Source organism: Anolis sagrei, chromosome 2 (assembly GCF_037176765.1).
Source record: "Anolis sagrei isolate rAnoSag1 chromosome 2, rAnoSag1.mat, whole genome shotgun sequence".
NCBI classification, from domain to species: domain Eukaryota; kingdom Metazoa; phylum Chordata; class Lepidosauria; order Squamata; family Dactyloidae; genus Anolis; species Anolis sagrei.
Window position 1 is genome coordinate 112,787,539 of NC_090022.1, and position 15,306 is coordinate 112,802,844.

At 40.0% G+C, this 15,306-nt stretch overlaps 1 protein-coding gene across 1 annotated transcript in view; it reads right to left on the reverse strand.

Moving 5' to 3' along the window:
• Window positions 1-12,247, reverse strand: part of PRKACA (protein kinase cAMP-activated catalytic subunit alpha) — a 42,576-nt gene extending 30,329 nt beyond the window's left edge. Inside the window, exon 1 of the mRNA XM_060764894.2 lies at window positions 11,548-12,247. Coding sequence (XP_060620877.2) covers window positions 11,548-11,737 — 190 coding nt within the window. The 5' untranslated portion in view covers window positions 11,738-12,247. The remainder of the gene's footprint in view (window positions 1-11,547) is intronic.
• Window positions 12,248-15,306: the final 3,059 nt, after the last annotated feature.

The following is a 15,306-nucleotide window of genomic DNA, read 5'->3' on the forward strand; positions in this document are numbered from 1 at the left end:
GCAAACTCTCTCAACCTCAGAGGGAGGCAAAGACAAACAAAACCCCTCTGAACAAATCTTACCAAGAAAACCCTGTGATAGGGTCACAGTAAGTTGGAAATTACTTGAAGGCACATAGCAGAAACCTAACGTTAGCATATCCTACTACTCCTTCATGGAATAATATTGAAACATGTATATTAATAAACCAGATAATTTTGTGATCACACTAGCTATCTGACATAATAAGAGATCCAAATATAGTTTGTGCAATGCAGTATCAAAAGGTCCCAGGCTTTGGTTGTTCCCTCTAGTTAGAAGCAAACTATAAAGCAAGGAACCATGACTGCTACACCTAGTCACCAAAATAAAGGTAAACTCCAGCAGAGGAAGCAAAAGCATCAGCCCAACCTTTCCAATCTCAAGTGAAGGAATGGATTGAAAACATCTACTTGTGGGATATCAGCAGGTAACTCTAGATCAGACTTACAATGTGATCCCTCATAGAACACCATATACCATGTGCTATTAGTAGTAAGCAGATGGCAGAGATATGCTGTCTGACGGTACAACGTTCTAAAACAGTGGTTCTCAACCTGTGGATCCTCCTGTGTTTTGGCCTACAAACCCCAGAAATCCCAACCAGTTTACCAGCTTTTAGGATTTCTGGGAGTTGAAGCCCAAAACATCTAGGGACCCACAGGTTGAGAACCACTGTTCTAAAAGGTAACGCATAACTGAAGAAATTATGGATGGCAAGTTCTGGGAAGAGGGAGAGCCAGCTAATCATTCTCTCAGATCTATGGTTCTATTAAACAGAGGTTGGACATTCACCTGTTGGAAAGGGCTTGAACAATAGATTCCTGCACAAGCAGAGAGTTAGACAAGATGGTCCCAGGTATATAATGATAGTTACTTCTATCATTTACTTCTATCTTTGTTACTTACACTTGCACCAGCTTCACCAGCCCAGAGTCACTGTTTTGAAAATCAATGGTACTTGAAGGTTCAATCTGCTTTTTTAATTTGCTGTGCCACCTTCTGCCAACATCAAAGTAAGGCGAAGCGAAGGGATTTCCATTGGCATAGGTTGCACTGAACTTAAATGCTGGGTCTGTGAGTATCACACAATATCAAATTTATATTGAAAGATAGACTAAGATATAGTCGGTATAAAGCATAGCAGAAAACATGCCTACAGAAAGAGGTTGCCCACAAAGACAACAGAAGCAGAATTCCAAAAACAGCATAAGCTTCTGATAGGTTTACAGTTACAAACCATGACTGTATGATTTTTAACACTCTTTGCCTGATGAAGAAGCCAGTGGAGGTTCAAAAGCTTGCATGAAGTGTTTTGTGCATTTCGGTTGATCAATAAAGGTATCACTTGCTTGGGATTTTGTTTTATTTTGCTATATGGCCAACATTGTTATGCCTGAATATGTAAACAAAGGATTATATCTTCTGGGGATTCATATTGTTCTAACATGCCATATTCCCAGCTGAACATTTAACACAAACATATCAATAGTCACTGCAGCCAGACCTTCAGTTACCGAACTTCTTTTCTCTGATGTCCAGTTTTAGGATCCATGGAAGTTTTCAGCAGTAATGTAGGGTGGCTTTGATTTGCATTGTCATTTGGTGAATAGTGTTAAGGAAGCCTGGCCTTGTTTTAACCTTTTCTCCACCCTTTTTGGAGATCTTATTTGTTGCCTTGAGTCTTTCAAGAAAGTATATCAAACTTAGATTGCTATCAGGGAAACTTACTTCAAAAGAAAATGAATGTTCCAACCACTGGAATGTAACTCTCTAGCTTTTTAAAATTTTCGGCTTTCAACATTCATTGCTATTCTCCCTTTTCCTATTTTAGAATCATGGACTTCCAGCAGTTCATGCTTACTTTCTCTTTACATGGCCAACTGTTTTCACAGTCCCAAATGTTTCCTTCCTCTTAGTCAGATATTGATCTAAAAATAGCATGTCCCTCTTTGTTTCCTCAAGTTTCAGAACCAACCGTTTCCAAGACAAGTAAGAGCTGTATTTACATACCGTATTCCATTAAATTCTGTTGTCACTTTTGTATTTCCATCAATCAGAGCATTTCTAAGCTAAAAAAAGTCTATTCCAACTGGCTGATGTGGAAATGCTCTCCACCAAGTGGAAGAACTGCCAGGAACTATATGTTACTACGTTGGCAAGGAGAATCCATCACATGATGGCCACTCCTTGCTTCTTGCCTTCCATGAAGACAATATACATTGGCTTTGAACCAATGCAATCCCAACGTTTCATTGTCAAAAGATCATTAATGCTATTCAGGTCACAAAGATACTACTATCTTGTTTTTAGAATAGCCTTATATTAACAGTTTGACTTCATTATGTATTTAATTCCATTCAGGCAGATCCAGCTTACTTTCTTTAAAGTATTCTTAAGAGTTTTACAGAATCATCCCAATTTCTTTTGAGATGTTCCTCAAGTCTTCATCTCTCAAAATACGCTATTCAGATTGTATCATTTTTCCTTGCTTCATTAAATTGAACAATGCTTCAGTTGAGAAAGCTTCTGATAAATAAGCTTATTTTTGCACAGCCTTCTTATGCCAACCCATCCCTCCTTTTTTCCTTGTCTACTACCTAGCTGGGAGGTTATATTTTTTAGCAGCACTGGTATTTGGAGAATGGCGAAGGACAAAAAAAAGAAACAAATACTATTGGTGCTAGCTTGCAACATTGTATCTGAAGTCCCCTTTGGGGAGATAAAGCTGAGTATAAATAAATATAACAACAACAACAACAATCCAATAAAGATGGGAAAGAATGGGATTCCCCTCTAGCTGTTCCCATGGTAGCCTTGGGCATTTGCCTGCAACAGGCAAATAAACAGTATCTGTCTTTGGGATACTTTCCTGAGTGCTTGAACAGAAAAATAGGGAGGAAGAGGGGTGAGTAGGTATACGTCCTTCACCAGCTATTCTCAACATGTAAAAAAAACACAAAGGTGGCTTGTTAAAGGAAAAATTCATCCCTGGATGCATTATAGAAGCCTTCTTTAAAAATTGATAGAATGACTTACTTATGAAAGGCTTAGCTGACCAAGTCTTTCATTTGCCATGTGAATATTGTTAGTTTTGCTGAGGCAAGTTAAACTGCTCTCCTTTTTTCTTTTTTTTTTTTTTTTTTGGAAGTGTAGGAACCTATCCTTCTTTGTTCCATGTTAGTTCTGGTTTCTAATTTTTCTGATGAAGTAGTAATGCCCAGAAACAAATTTGCTTTGTTAGCTAAGGTATACTTGTATCACTATCAGACTATAACACTGGCTGCAGAGATTTTAAGGATCCTACCACACTACACACCATCAGGTATGAAAGCAATGTAACATATAGGAATAGCATTACTTCACATTGTAATGACTAACACTTGAAATTACTTTTTGGTTACCACTTTAAATTACTTTTTCTGGGCATCTTAAGGCACTGGAAAAGGAATTATCCAAGTTTCATGCCATTCTTATCAATAATGAGGGTTGGTTTGTTCAAAGGTAATGAAAAGTGACAAGCAGTACAACAAGGAATCACTTTTTATATCTGAAGGGGTAACACAAAGGAATGAGTTTTTAAACATTATAATGAATTTAAAATAATAAGCTACTTCTAAAAAGTTTCTAAGCCCTGTACTAAAACTAGATGCATGTATAAAACTCTATTATTATTATTATTTGAAACACAACAAGATTATTGTTGTTGTTGTTTTTAAAGAGTAGAACAAATCTCTTGGAAGGGCCTTTCCAGACGACTGGTTTTTCAATACAACAAGTGGACGGTAGCTACCTATGTCACACGTATTCATCTTTCTGGCTGAGATTCTATTTTAAAGTTTTGTCAACATTGGTATTTATTGTTGGAAAATGTAGTTTTTCTTTTGGAGTCAAAACTGCAGTATGCTCTCTACTTGATATCATGAACAGTGGGCTATACTCCTGATATAGTTTCATGAATGGAAGTGTTTCTTGGCGGAGGATCCACCAGGAACCTCCCACAGGTGGAAGAAGGGCACGCAATATTCACCATTGTCCTCTTCTTTCTGTAGCCACCCCTCCAATGCTAATTTTTCATTGTTCAAAGATCCCCCAAGTTGAAAAAAGAAGAAGTAAGCAATGTACAGAAATACTGAACTGAAATTTCAAACTGAAATACTCATGTTTTCAAAACGAGAGCCAATGTGGTGTAGTGGTTTGAGCACCGGACTATGACTCAGGAGACCAGGGTTCAAACCCCCTCAGCCATGAAAACCCACTTGGTGATCTTCGCAAATCACACTCCCTTAGCCAAAATCCTGCCAAAAAAACACCATTAGGGATTAATCTCAGGGTCACCATAAGTCAGAAATGCCTTGAAGGCACACAACAACAGGAGCAGCAAAAGCTCTGGCAGTGGTAGGTGCAGATTTTCTAACACCTGATTAAGAGAAATTTGCCTGTAATGAGGAGTTCACATAACGCTAAAGCACAGCATCAAAACTACAAGTAATAGCTAGAAAGAAATGCATTGATAATACTATCCGTAAAGCCACACACACACACACACACACACACACACACACAGAAGGAAAACATTTTACATCCTGGAAGAGGTGCCTTATAGCATAATAGAAGAACAAAACAATCAAAAGGGATAAGGGCAAGTAGGGGCCAGCATCACTGTTGCTGAATTGCTCAGTGTCCTCAATACAAAATAATGCAGCAATTAAGAATCCACAGGTATTGCAGAACCATTTTAATATACCATTCAGCCAAAAAGGTTGAGAACTCAGCTATCTTGACTGCTGAGCCCTTCATCTCAGCTACAGGTTGCTTTAATGCCGGTCATGTTCTGTAAGAGGCCTACACTTAATACCAATCTCATACGTTCAGCTGTTGCAGACTGGCTTTAAGCCATTCAATCATGATACAGCAATAGCGCGAAGATGAAGGGCAGCGTAGTTTTGCCAGAGGCGAGAATGGCCCTAATCAATTCCCCTGGGAATAGATTTAACAGGCACGTCCCTAACCCTGCTGTGCTCAATAGGGATCTGAAGCTGAATCAGGCCAAGAACCAAAATTAGCTGACAAGCAGGGAATCAAACAGCATCTCCCTCTTTGGTGGTTGATTACTACTTGCCCATCCGAGCTTTTGCTGAGTCCCTTGAGGTTCAATGCAGAAGTTGCCTTCTATTGCTCTATGTTCTGTGGTCATGATGCTGGGAAAAACCAGGCTCCCAAACAGTAATGATTTCCTTGCTCCAAAAGGGTATTTTATTTACATAAACATTCAATTCATGTCCCAACTCCATCCTCCTGTAACACAAGGCATGCACTTCGTCTCAGTGGTATCATATGCAACCCTTAAACTAACAAAATCACATTGGGGGAAAGTGAGGAATACAATGCTACTGCTTGCCTTCCTTTCAAAAAGTGGGGGTTGAAATAGAAGAAGAGTGACCATTAAAGGGATACTAGGAAACATAGTGCTGATGCTTCACAAAGAACAAAACAGCCAACTGCACCAGGAAAGCAATGGAGGTTTGTTTCAGTGAACTCCTTATTTTAGTAGAATAACAGACATCTGGCGGAAATAGCTTTTAAACTTCCAAATGCTCAAAATAGCAAAAGTTTTGCATGGCCATACAAAGTATTATGTTATTGTTATTGAACCTTCAAATATAATGTCATATGACAGGTTTATTACTTATATACACAATATAGAGGAACAACTTCTCTTTGTCGTGGATAAATGTCCATATTCATGTAGATAAACATAATAGTCCAATCCGTCTGATGATTTAAAGAGTCACTTGTAGATATTTCGAAGGTCTATTTGTGGCATCCAAGGTTTTGTCAGAGAAGAGTTCTACACAGTGACTGGGTTACAACAAGGTATCCCGGGTGTAGTTCCTTGTTTCAGTGATGGTGATGAAAACACCTTCTTCAGGTAATGAATTCTTCTTAATATTTCAACAGGAGACAAGTCTCTGACAAAACATGGTCACCATATAGAACTCTTCTCTGACAAAATCTTGGATGCCACAAATAGTCCTTTGAAATATTGACAAGAGGCTCTTTAAATCATCAGACAGACTGGACTATTATGTTTATCTACATGAATATGGTCATTTATCCATGACAAAGAGAAGTTGTTCCTGTATATTTTATACATAATAATCCTGTTATATGACATCATATTTGAAGGTTCAACAACAATAATATAATACTTTGTGTATCTTAGTAATAGATACTGTGTTCTATACACGTGTAGGATGTGTCACCAATACCTACTGCATAGGCCACAGTTAAAACAATGGAGCTACTTGCATCACAGCCATTTAAACATTGAACAAGATTCAAGCCTTTTATACTGTCTGGTTTTCAGTTTCTGAAACAAAATTATTTCTCCTTGGATTTTGTAATTAAATCCACAAATATAAAACCATCACGGGTTGCATGTGTATCATCTGAAGTGGCCTTTCTCTGGTGAGGGACGTCCTGACTTTGAAACTCCATCACTCCTACTTCCTGCACCCTCTTTTTTTTCCTTTGGCTTTCAAAATAAAGCATTAGAAGAGCCTTTGGTCTATATGCATCTTTGCCCTGCTTAAGGTATTTTAACTGTATGTTTTACTTTGCTGGCTTGTTGATCAACATTTATGTGTTTATGTGTTTATGAACTTACTACAGGTTGAGAATCCCTTCTCTGAAATGCTTGCAATCAGCTGTGTGTTGCATTTCAGATCTTTCTCCCACCTCCGGGTTTGGAATACCTGTATTTATATTTACATAATGAAATCTGTGAATTGTGGGCATTCAAAGAACAATTCTTGATGCAAATCTCGATCCCAACATTTCACAGATCCTTGCATTAATTCATGACTTGTGTTGTTTATGAGATGCAAGGCTGGAGGAAGACTGAGGACCTGAGGAACAAATGAGCAGGAATGCAACAACTACTACTTCAAGGTAGAAACAAGCAGCAGATGGCAAAAACATTGGGTTTGGGGAAATCTTCATATTTCAGGTTAGAGATACGCTGCTTGTATTTTTATTGAACTGTTAGCCACTCTGAATGCCACTGGAAAAACAGGAAGGATATACATTGAAGTAACAAACTAAATAGTACAGCACTTGTGGCTATATTATCCTGCCAAGCCTAGAAGTGAACATAGACCTAAACATTGCCAAAGCACTGAAATATAACAAGGCTTTTGAAAAATAAATGTGAATTGAAAAGTCCTGTAATCTATCAAAGGACAAACAGCCTTAAGGCTTAAAGCCTGTGATGCAGAACTCTCAAGACCTAGGCACTAAAGGATATGAAAAATGTCTCCTGAACATGTGTGGTGAAACCCTGCATTTTCATGTAGCCCACCTGCATGCTCAATTCTAGAATATCCCAGACAATGGCACACTATTGCTCATCCTAAATAGGCAAGATGTTTCCTTTTGTTTACTAACACATAGTTACTCTCTTTTACACAGTTGTTTGACCCACTTAAGGGCCCCTTCACTCTGCACAATTATAGCACAGTGACTGCATTTCTATCCTAATGGGTCCTGAGAGTACTACAGGAGCTAAAAAAGTTGGGCCTTCACAATCCTCAGGGCACACCCCTGGACTCTCCTACCAAACTACAAATCCCAAGATTGTAACTCTATGGGTTTATCATTTTAGATTTATGTATTGCCTATATGCAGCAGTTCACTGTATTTTGTTAGCCGCTCCGAGTCCCTTCGGGGAGATGGTGGTGGGGTAGAAATAAAATGTATTATTTATTCTTATTATTAAGATTTTACAGCATAGAGCTGTAACATATAAAATGGAACCACAGCTGCATACATTTGATTCTCCACAGCTACAGTTTTGACTTTTATGGATATGATTATTTGCAGATTTGATTTAAATGTTCTCTCTAGGAACCTCTAAGCCATTTATGGTCACCTTCCAGCAGAAATTGACCATACAAACATTTTTGGACTTTTAGAATGAAAAGGGGGAGGGGGTTTATATGATTGATGTGTTGGAGTCCTTTGCACAAGTACAGAAAAACTCCCAAAATAACTGGACACAGTAGGCTCAGTCAGGACTGGTACTAGTCCAACTGTAATTATCTTTGAGGGTGCCTTCGTATAAAATGGTGCTTACTACTAGGGGAGCCATCCATTTCCCTAATCTGTTTATATTTTGGGATGAAATCTGCATCATTTGAAGCACAGACAGCCCATAAATCATATAGGGTTTTCCCATGAACAGCTCTAATTAGCTGTGTGCCTTCTGTACAGGTTTCAGCTAAGCAACTAATGGTTGTTTTGATGGAAGGACTAAAGACTTCACCCAGAAATCCCTGGTAACTGAGACAAGATATGTGCCTTCAATTAGGAGTCAGATTCCTGGACTATCATCCCTGTGCCATCTGCTCTGTATAAGTGACATGACAGGAGCTTTGCTAGGATTTAGGAGACTTTGATCCAGCTAACACTAGGTCACAAGAGTGATCAGTATAGGAAGTCAGTTATGTTTTGGTCAGGAGTCTCAATAACTCAGTGTCAACCTTTGCCTCAATCATACGTGTTGAGAGACCAAAAGGACCATTCAATTCAACCCCGTCCTCAACAAGGCTGGCTCTAAACTATGGTAAAAATCCACAGATAGATGCAAAGCTGCCACTCCTATTTCCACACTGAGTAGGCACCAGGTGGCTGACAAGTGGCATACTTGTTTATTGGTGCTTAAGCTCCTGAGGTTGCTAAGCCAATGCAAGCTCATTGAAAATACAGCCACGTTGCCGCTTGGGTTGGATAGTATGAAGTATAGAGGCAAAAACAGACCAGAGGGTTTTTTTGTTTTTGTTTTTCTTTTTTTGGGGAGGGGATCTGGAGAATCCTTTTTTATTATTGAAATATTTTATTTATTTATTTATTTATTTATTTTAAACTTTTGTATCCCGATCTTCTCAACCTCCATAGAGGGACTCAGACCGGTTAAGATCATCTGAGAATCTAGCAAATATATTTCATTATGCTTTCCAGAGTTCTCAAAACCTATCCTGACTTAACTATCATGCTGTCTTCACAAGAGTTCACAGATATTAATTTCAGGAACCAATAAACCAAAAAAATCCTAATTAGATTGCTCAATTGCCTTGTTGGCTAAAAGCTGGAGACGGGAAAGTACACAATAAATCAAATGGCCACCAATCATCTGCAATGGGCTGCCTTCAAATCTGATAGGGATTGGTCATCGTTCTTTTACTAATGAAAACTGGAAGGTTCAAATGTTTTTACAGTGATACATGTGGAAGCGCAATTGTTTTTATCATCAAGTCCTTTGACAAAGAGCTAGGTAGAAAATGCTGGTAAGATCTAAAGCTGTGGATGTTGCACTGTGCTTTTGACTAGACAATCTCCCTGATAGCTTGGCCTCAGCTAGGACCCACAATCTTGTCCTCGCACTTTACTATTGTTCTATACCCAAAGTTATAATGCTCTATCGTATACTAACCCCTATCTCTATTGCTGCCATATGACCTATGCACTTTATCCATCAGCCCTATCCTCACAATTGTTTGTGCACCAGTCCCTCCACTCATGCCCAGAAACTGATTATTATCGCAGATCTCATTCATTACTGGTTTAATGTTTTGTTTTTATATTTTGTTATAATGTTGTTTTTCTGTTTTGTTTTGTTTTATATTATGTTGTTGTTGAGATATTTTAATGTGCTGTATCTTCACCATGTTGATCGGGCTCATCCCCGTGTAAGCCGCCCCAAGTCCCTTCGGGGAGATGGAGGCAGTGTACAAAAATAAAGTTATTGTATTATAATATTGTGCCTAGCTCCCATAATTAGATTTAACTTTCTGAAGAAGAAGATTGTCAGAGGTTCTGAGCATTTCTCTTCTTGTGCAACAGACCGGACACAGCACTGAGAAGAGATGCCAACGCCAAAAGCATAACAAGGCCAAAGAGGAATCTGGCATCAGATGTTGTACAAGCTTCTATTTTAGGCCATGCAGCAGTGCCAAAACTTACTGTCACAGCTTTGTTTAAACATACTTGAGGATCCAAAATCAGATTGCATTTAGTCTCTTCTGCTGCTGTGAGGTAGTAATGTATAGTGCAGACAATGCAAAGGTCTACTTTCTATTTCTGACCCAAAACCTGAAATAGAGTGCTCTGGGAATCAAAATACAACCGTTCACCAAGTCAAGAATCAAAACCATAGTCTCAGCTAGTAGTGGAAAGTGCTAAAACAATAATGGCCAGTCTATGTGTGTCATTACAAAGCTCTATCAGCTGGAGACGGGAATTCCCAAGTCTGATTAGGCATTTAATATGAAGAAAAATAAAGGTCTCCCTTACCAAGTGAGAAACATCCACAGGTAAGGCTGCAAAATGGTCACAAAAATAAAAGAGTATAGGAAGACATTGGATTTTTTAAATACTACCTTATCTGCCAGCTGGAATAAAAAAACTGACATTCTCCCCCAAATATGGCAGGACATCTCGGTATGCTTCACTATCCTTATTCTCTGCAGTCCAAGTTGTATATTTTTCTATATTACCAGTGTAGCCCAAAATGCACATCACAGCCAAATGCACAGAAACTAAACTTGCTAGGACTGATGGAAGTTGCTGTCCCAAAACACCTGGAAGGCCAAGTTTTCCCACTTCTACCATAATAAATTTTGGGTAGGGGTAGGAAAGAACAGATAAGTGCAGGGAAGAGGCATTTTCTCTAGACATTATTTCCCTGTGTCATCTCTTGCTCCTTCCCAAAACTTTCTGCCTGGAAAGGGAAACGGGTGAGGCAGGGAAATGGTTTCCAGGATAGATGGCACTCCTGCCATTATTCACCTTCTCTCTGCCACCCCCACCCAACTCTACCCCATGGCTTTACTCACATCAAAATGGCTGCTGAATTACTAGTACATTTCCTACAGTTTAAGCTAGTCTCCTATGTCATTTCAGTAAGTAATCCCTTTTTTATACAGACTGTCATACTTGAAATAGACAAATTAAGACATAGAGTATGCAATGAAGAGCCACTAAAGTCAGTGTTTAAATCATTTAGTGGCCAGCAGTGAAGCAGAGTTGGATCAATGGTCATGCTTGATAAACACTGGGAGGTTAAAATCATAGCCACACACTAGGGAGCCCTTCTGTCATTGAGAAATGATAATTTTCTATGGCTGGGGGATTCTGCGAGTTGTAAACAAAAAAGCAGTTTTTCCCCAGCTCTGGTGTCCCTAAAAGGAAGCAACCTGCACTTCAAAACATAGCCTAGCATGAATAACTGAATGGACAGTAGCCACAACCAAAATGTCTATCAGAATAGCATATCACATCTGATATTTTCTTTGGCAACAAACAGCAGCTTACTTCACTGACCTGATCCACATTCAGCTGCCAAGACATGCATAAGGAGAACAGTAGCAATTGCTTTTGTTCTGTACAGATTAATTTTGGGAGGAGAGATTCAGGGAACCTTACACCCATCCCTAGACCCCTTGAAGCCATGCTTTATTGTCAACTCACTCTGCTCATTCCAAGCAGCCGTGTGCTCTGATTCAGAGGCTGTGTTTCCACATTCAGGCAGCCCTGCATCACTCCGTGGGCCCCAGTAAAAGATCCGGCCAGCCAGATTCTCCAGTTTCTGTAGCGCCGACATCTTACACCCTTTGTTCTTGCTGGAGTTTCGAGAGTTCACCTCAGCTCCATGGTTCATGTTTCCCTTTATTTTAATCACCAGTTTCTTTGCCTGCTCCAGCTCTGCTCTCACATCAAACAGAGTGAGGCCACTCCGTCAGGGTCTAGGAGAGCACTTGCCCCAGTCGTTGCCATTTGCAAGAAGATTGGGACAGACACAACCCTCTTTCTGTCCTGCTGCAGGAAGAGAAGGCTGAAAGCAGCAACAGGAGAGCAGACACAGCCCAGACTCAGCAGAGCTCTTTACATTCCTGTCCAACTGATTGAGACAAGCACTTGGCTCAAACAAACTGTTTGCGACTTCTAACCGGGAGAGAATTTTCATCAAAATGACTTCGCTGGACCAAAACACTCATGACAGTTCAGCAACTGGTACGCAGCTCTCCAGGGCAGCCATCCATGTGCATACCAGGATTCCCCAACTCCCACGATGTCCAGGAAAGGTCCATCATTGCCCAGTCCATAGTCTCTGTGTATTCAGCAACAAACACGGGCAGCCTGGTCACTTAAACAGCTGGTCAGAGGGTGAACAGCGGGCAGATTTGATTAATACAGAAGGAGGGAGGGAGGGAGGCAGGCAGGCTTGCCAGATCAACTGTAGTGAGGGCCACGCAATAAGGCTTAAAATAGCTCAGAGATTCTCTGAATCCCTTTCACCCTCAGGCCTGAAGGTAGGGCAAATAAGGCTCTCACCAGGTAGGAAACCCCCACAACACAGGGTGATCCTCCAATGCAAAAGAGGGAGAAGAATTTCAGAAGACAGAGCTAGTCAGCTAACACAATGAAATGACCACACCCCAACTCAAAAAGCTTGGCCTATAGTGTGGCAAGACAGATACAGTCTGTAAGACAGAGGCAAAAGAAGAGCTTGTTCAGATGCTATGTTTTCTGGTGATGGGCACTTCCTCTCCCTAAATGTTAAGGCTGCAAAACACTCTTTTGCAAAATATCATTCATTGTTATAATGATCTGTAGAATCTATTTATAAAACATTTCCAAATGTGCACAAAAAGTGTGCATAGCTGCACAGTCCATAATCTTCCCACAAAGATCAGGAATGAAAATAACGGCTCACTTCTAGTGACTTAACCTTTGCTTTGCCTCCATCCAAAAGTTAAGAAGCCACTGGTAAATGAAACCTCTTCTAATAAATAAGAAATGAGTTGGTGGAAAAGAGAAGGAGAAAGTACAAGCCAGATATCTTTTTCTCATATGGATTATTTGCCAAAGAAATGTATATTTAGGACAGGAATCCAAACACGGCAGTACGGTTATTGCTTTAGCCCCCAAAGTGATGCAAGATGTAACTGACCAGCCGACCAAGCAAGTGCATCCATAGGAAAAGCTGGGTCCAAAATTGGAAATCGGAGCTGCCTTCCCACATAGTTTGAGGATTGTTGGACTCAGAATCCATGTCACTCTTTCCAGATGACAGCTCTGCTTCTTACATTTTCAGTGTTGAGACAAATTAAAGCCCCCATCACCAGTTCTTCCAACTACCAGTTCTTCCAACACTACAACTCTCCTTCCTCAAAGCGTAGCTGGCTGGAAATTCAGAGGCAGTTCGGAGGGCAAGGCTCCACTTCTACATAAGGACAGCAAGAACAGTGGCAGAGTAATCTGCAGTATTGTTTCAAGAAAAGCCCCAAAGGAACAGCCTTGAAGTGGGAAAAAGAGAAGGGGCTAGGCATAGTGCCAGGTTTCCAGGAAGCCCTTAAAGGGACAGACTTCTCACTCTGCAAACAACCATCCCATCTGGTTATGAAACTGCACACTCCCCAACCATTTCAGCACTGTGAACAGGTAGATGGCTGGTTGTCACTGGAGATGCATTCACATTGGGAATGACACTGTGAATGCTTAATTAAAGCAGATTTGTTTTGCTTCATGACAGTTCAGCAGTCTCCAGGTTCCTGCACAACAGGCCAACAAAATAATGTCATTCTGATCATAAGGCAAGACTATATTCACTTCCTCTAAGAACAATCAGACATGATTGCAAGAGAATTACTGCTTCAATGCCAGTGGTTGACCCTGTTAGACACAACAGTCACAAGACTAGAAAATACGTCAAAATTTAATATATTGGAAGGCAATTCTTGAATACCCTAGTGATTTTTGTCCTGCCTTGAGTAACAGAAAGACAGAATTTTCCAATGTTCATTCACACTAAATTGTTTAGTATCTATTTAATCAATCTGCTCTCAGTAAGATACAGTCAATGTCATTTCTATATGCAAAATAGGAAAAGTGCAGATTTGTGGCTTCACACTGTTGTTGTGTTATGTGACTTCAAGTCATTTCCAATTTGGGGCAACCCTAAAATAACCCTACCAAGTGGTTTTTGTGGTATGATTTGTTCAGAAGAAGTCTGTCTTAGTCTTCCTCTGAGGCTGAGAAAGGGTGACTTGCCAAAGTTCATGCAATGAGTTTTCAAGGCCGAGCAGGGATTCAAATCCTGATCTCCAGCATCATAGTCTAACGCTCAGTCAGCAAACCAGACTGGCTCCCCTTCCCATTGCTGAAGTCAAGTAAATCAACTTAGCTCAAAACAGGTAGGGTGAGATAGGACTGAAGCAAGGGGCAGCCCTCTTATTTCCTATTCTTTCACTTGCAGGCAATACTGAAAATCAAATACTCAAGAGACAGAACACAATAGCCAAATCTGCAGCCTTCCTAGTTCTTTAGAACCAAAAGCCTTGATTTCTGGCATTAAAAGAAGGGCATTGTCACTCCCAAAGGGACAACAGAGGGTTAAAACTGTGCAGGTGAAGCCTCATTAGATCAGGTGAATGTTTTGTCATCTCAGGAGGTAAATCTCTGGCAGGTTCAGCAAAAAGGCTTAAAATATTTTCTAATGAGCTTGCCAGAATAAATGCAACTAGCCAGAGCAGCAGAAAGGAGTGGTTGTGTAAGAAGACAAGGGGCGGAACAAGATAGGGCAGACAGAAGAGTCCTTGAAGCACTCTACCATCTCAGCAAGTTTTTCTAACTTTCATGCTTCTAGCCTAATTTGATAGTCCTTTGCTTCAACTGTGGACATGAAAACCAGCAAGTCAAGGCCTAACTAGAGACATTAAAGTTAACTGGAATGCACACGCATTAACTGCAAATGTACTCCTATGCTGGATAATTTCTATTTAAAATACTCAATTTTTCTGTCATAGGTTGAGGACACAATCTATCTTACTCTTATCTTCTGATGAGCAAAGATATAAATATAAATGTGGCAATTACATTTTTACAAAATCTTGGCCCAAAAATGTTCTTGTCTGTTCCAAGCTTATGAGGAGACTTATGAACAATTGAGTGAATTATATATAATCCAGGGACTTTATATTCTGGTTTATATTTTTTTATAAACTTCCCTATAATCCGGACTACATACTTATAAAGCTTAATAGCATTAATTGCAGCTTTAGTGATGAGAAACATCTTTGCATGGGAAATAAGAGGTTCATCTCCATCAGTGAGAAAAGTTCCTGGTTGAAGACGTTCAGAGCCTCCATGTTGTCAGTCAGCAATGAAGATGGTCCACAACAGTGGCGAGCGAGGGAGGGAGGAAAGAAAGAGGGAGGGGGGAACGTT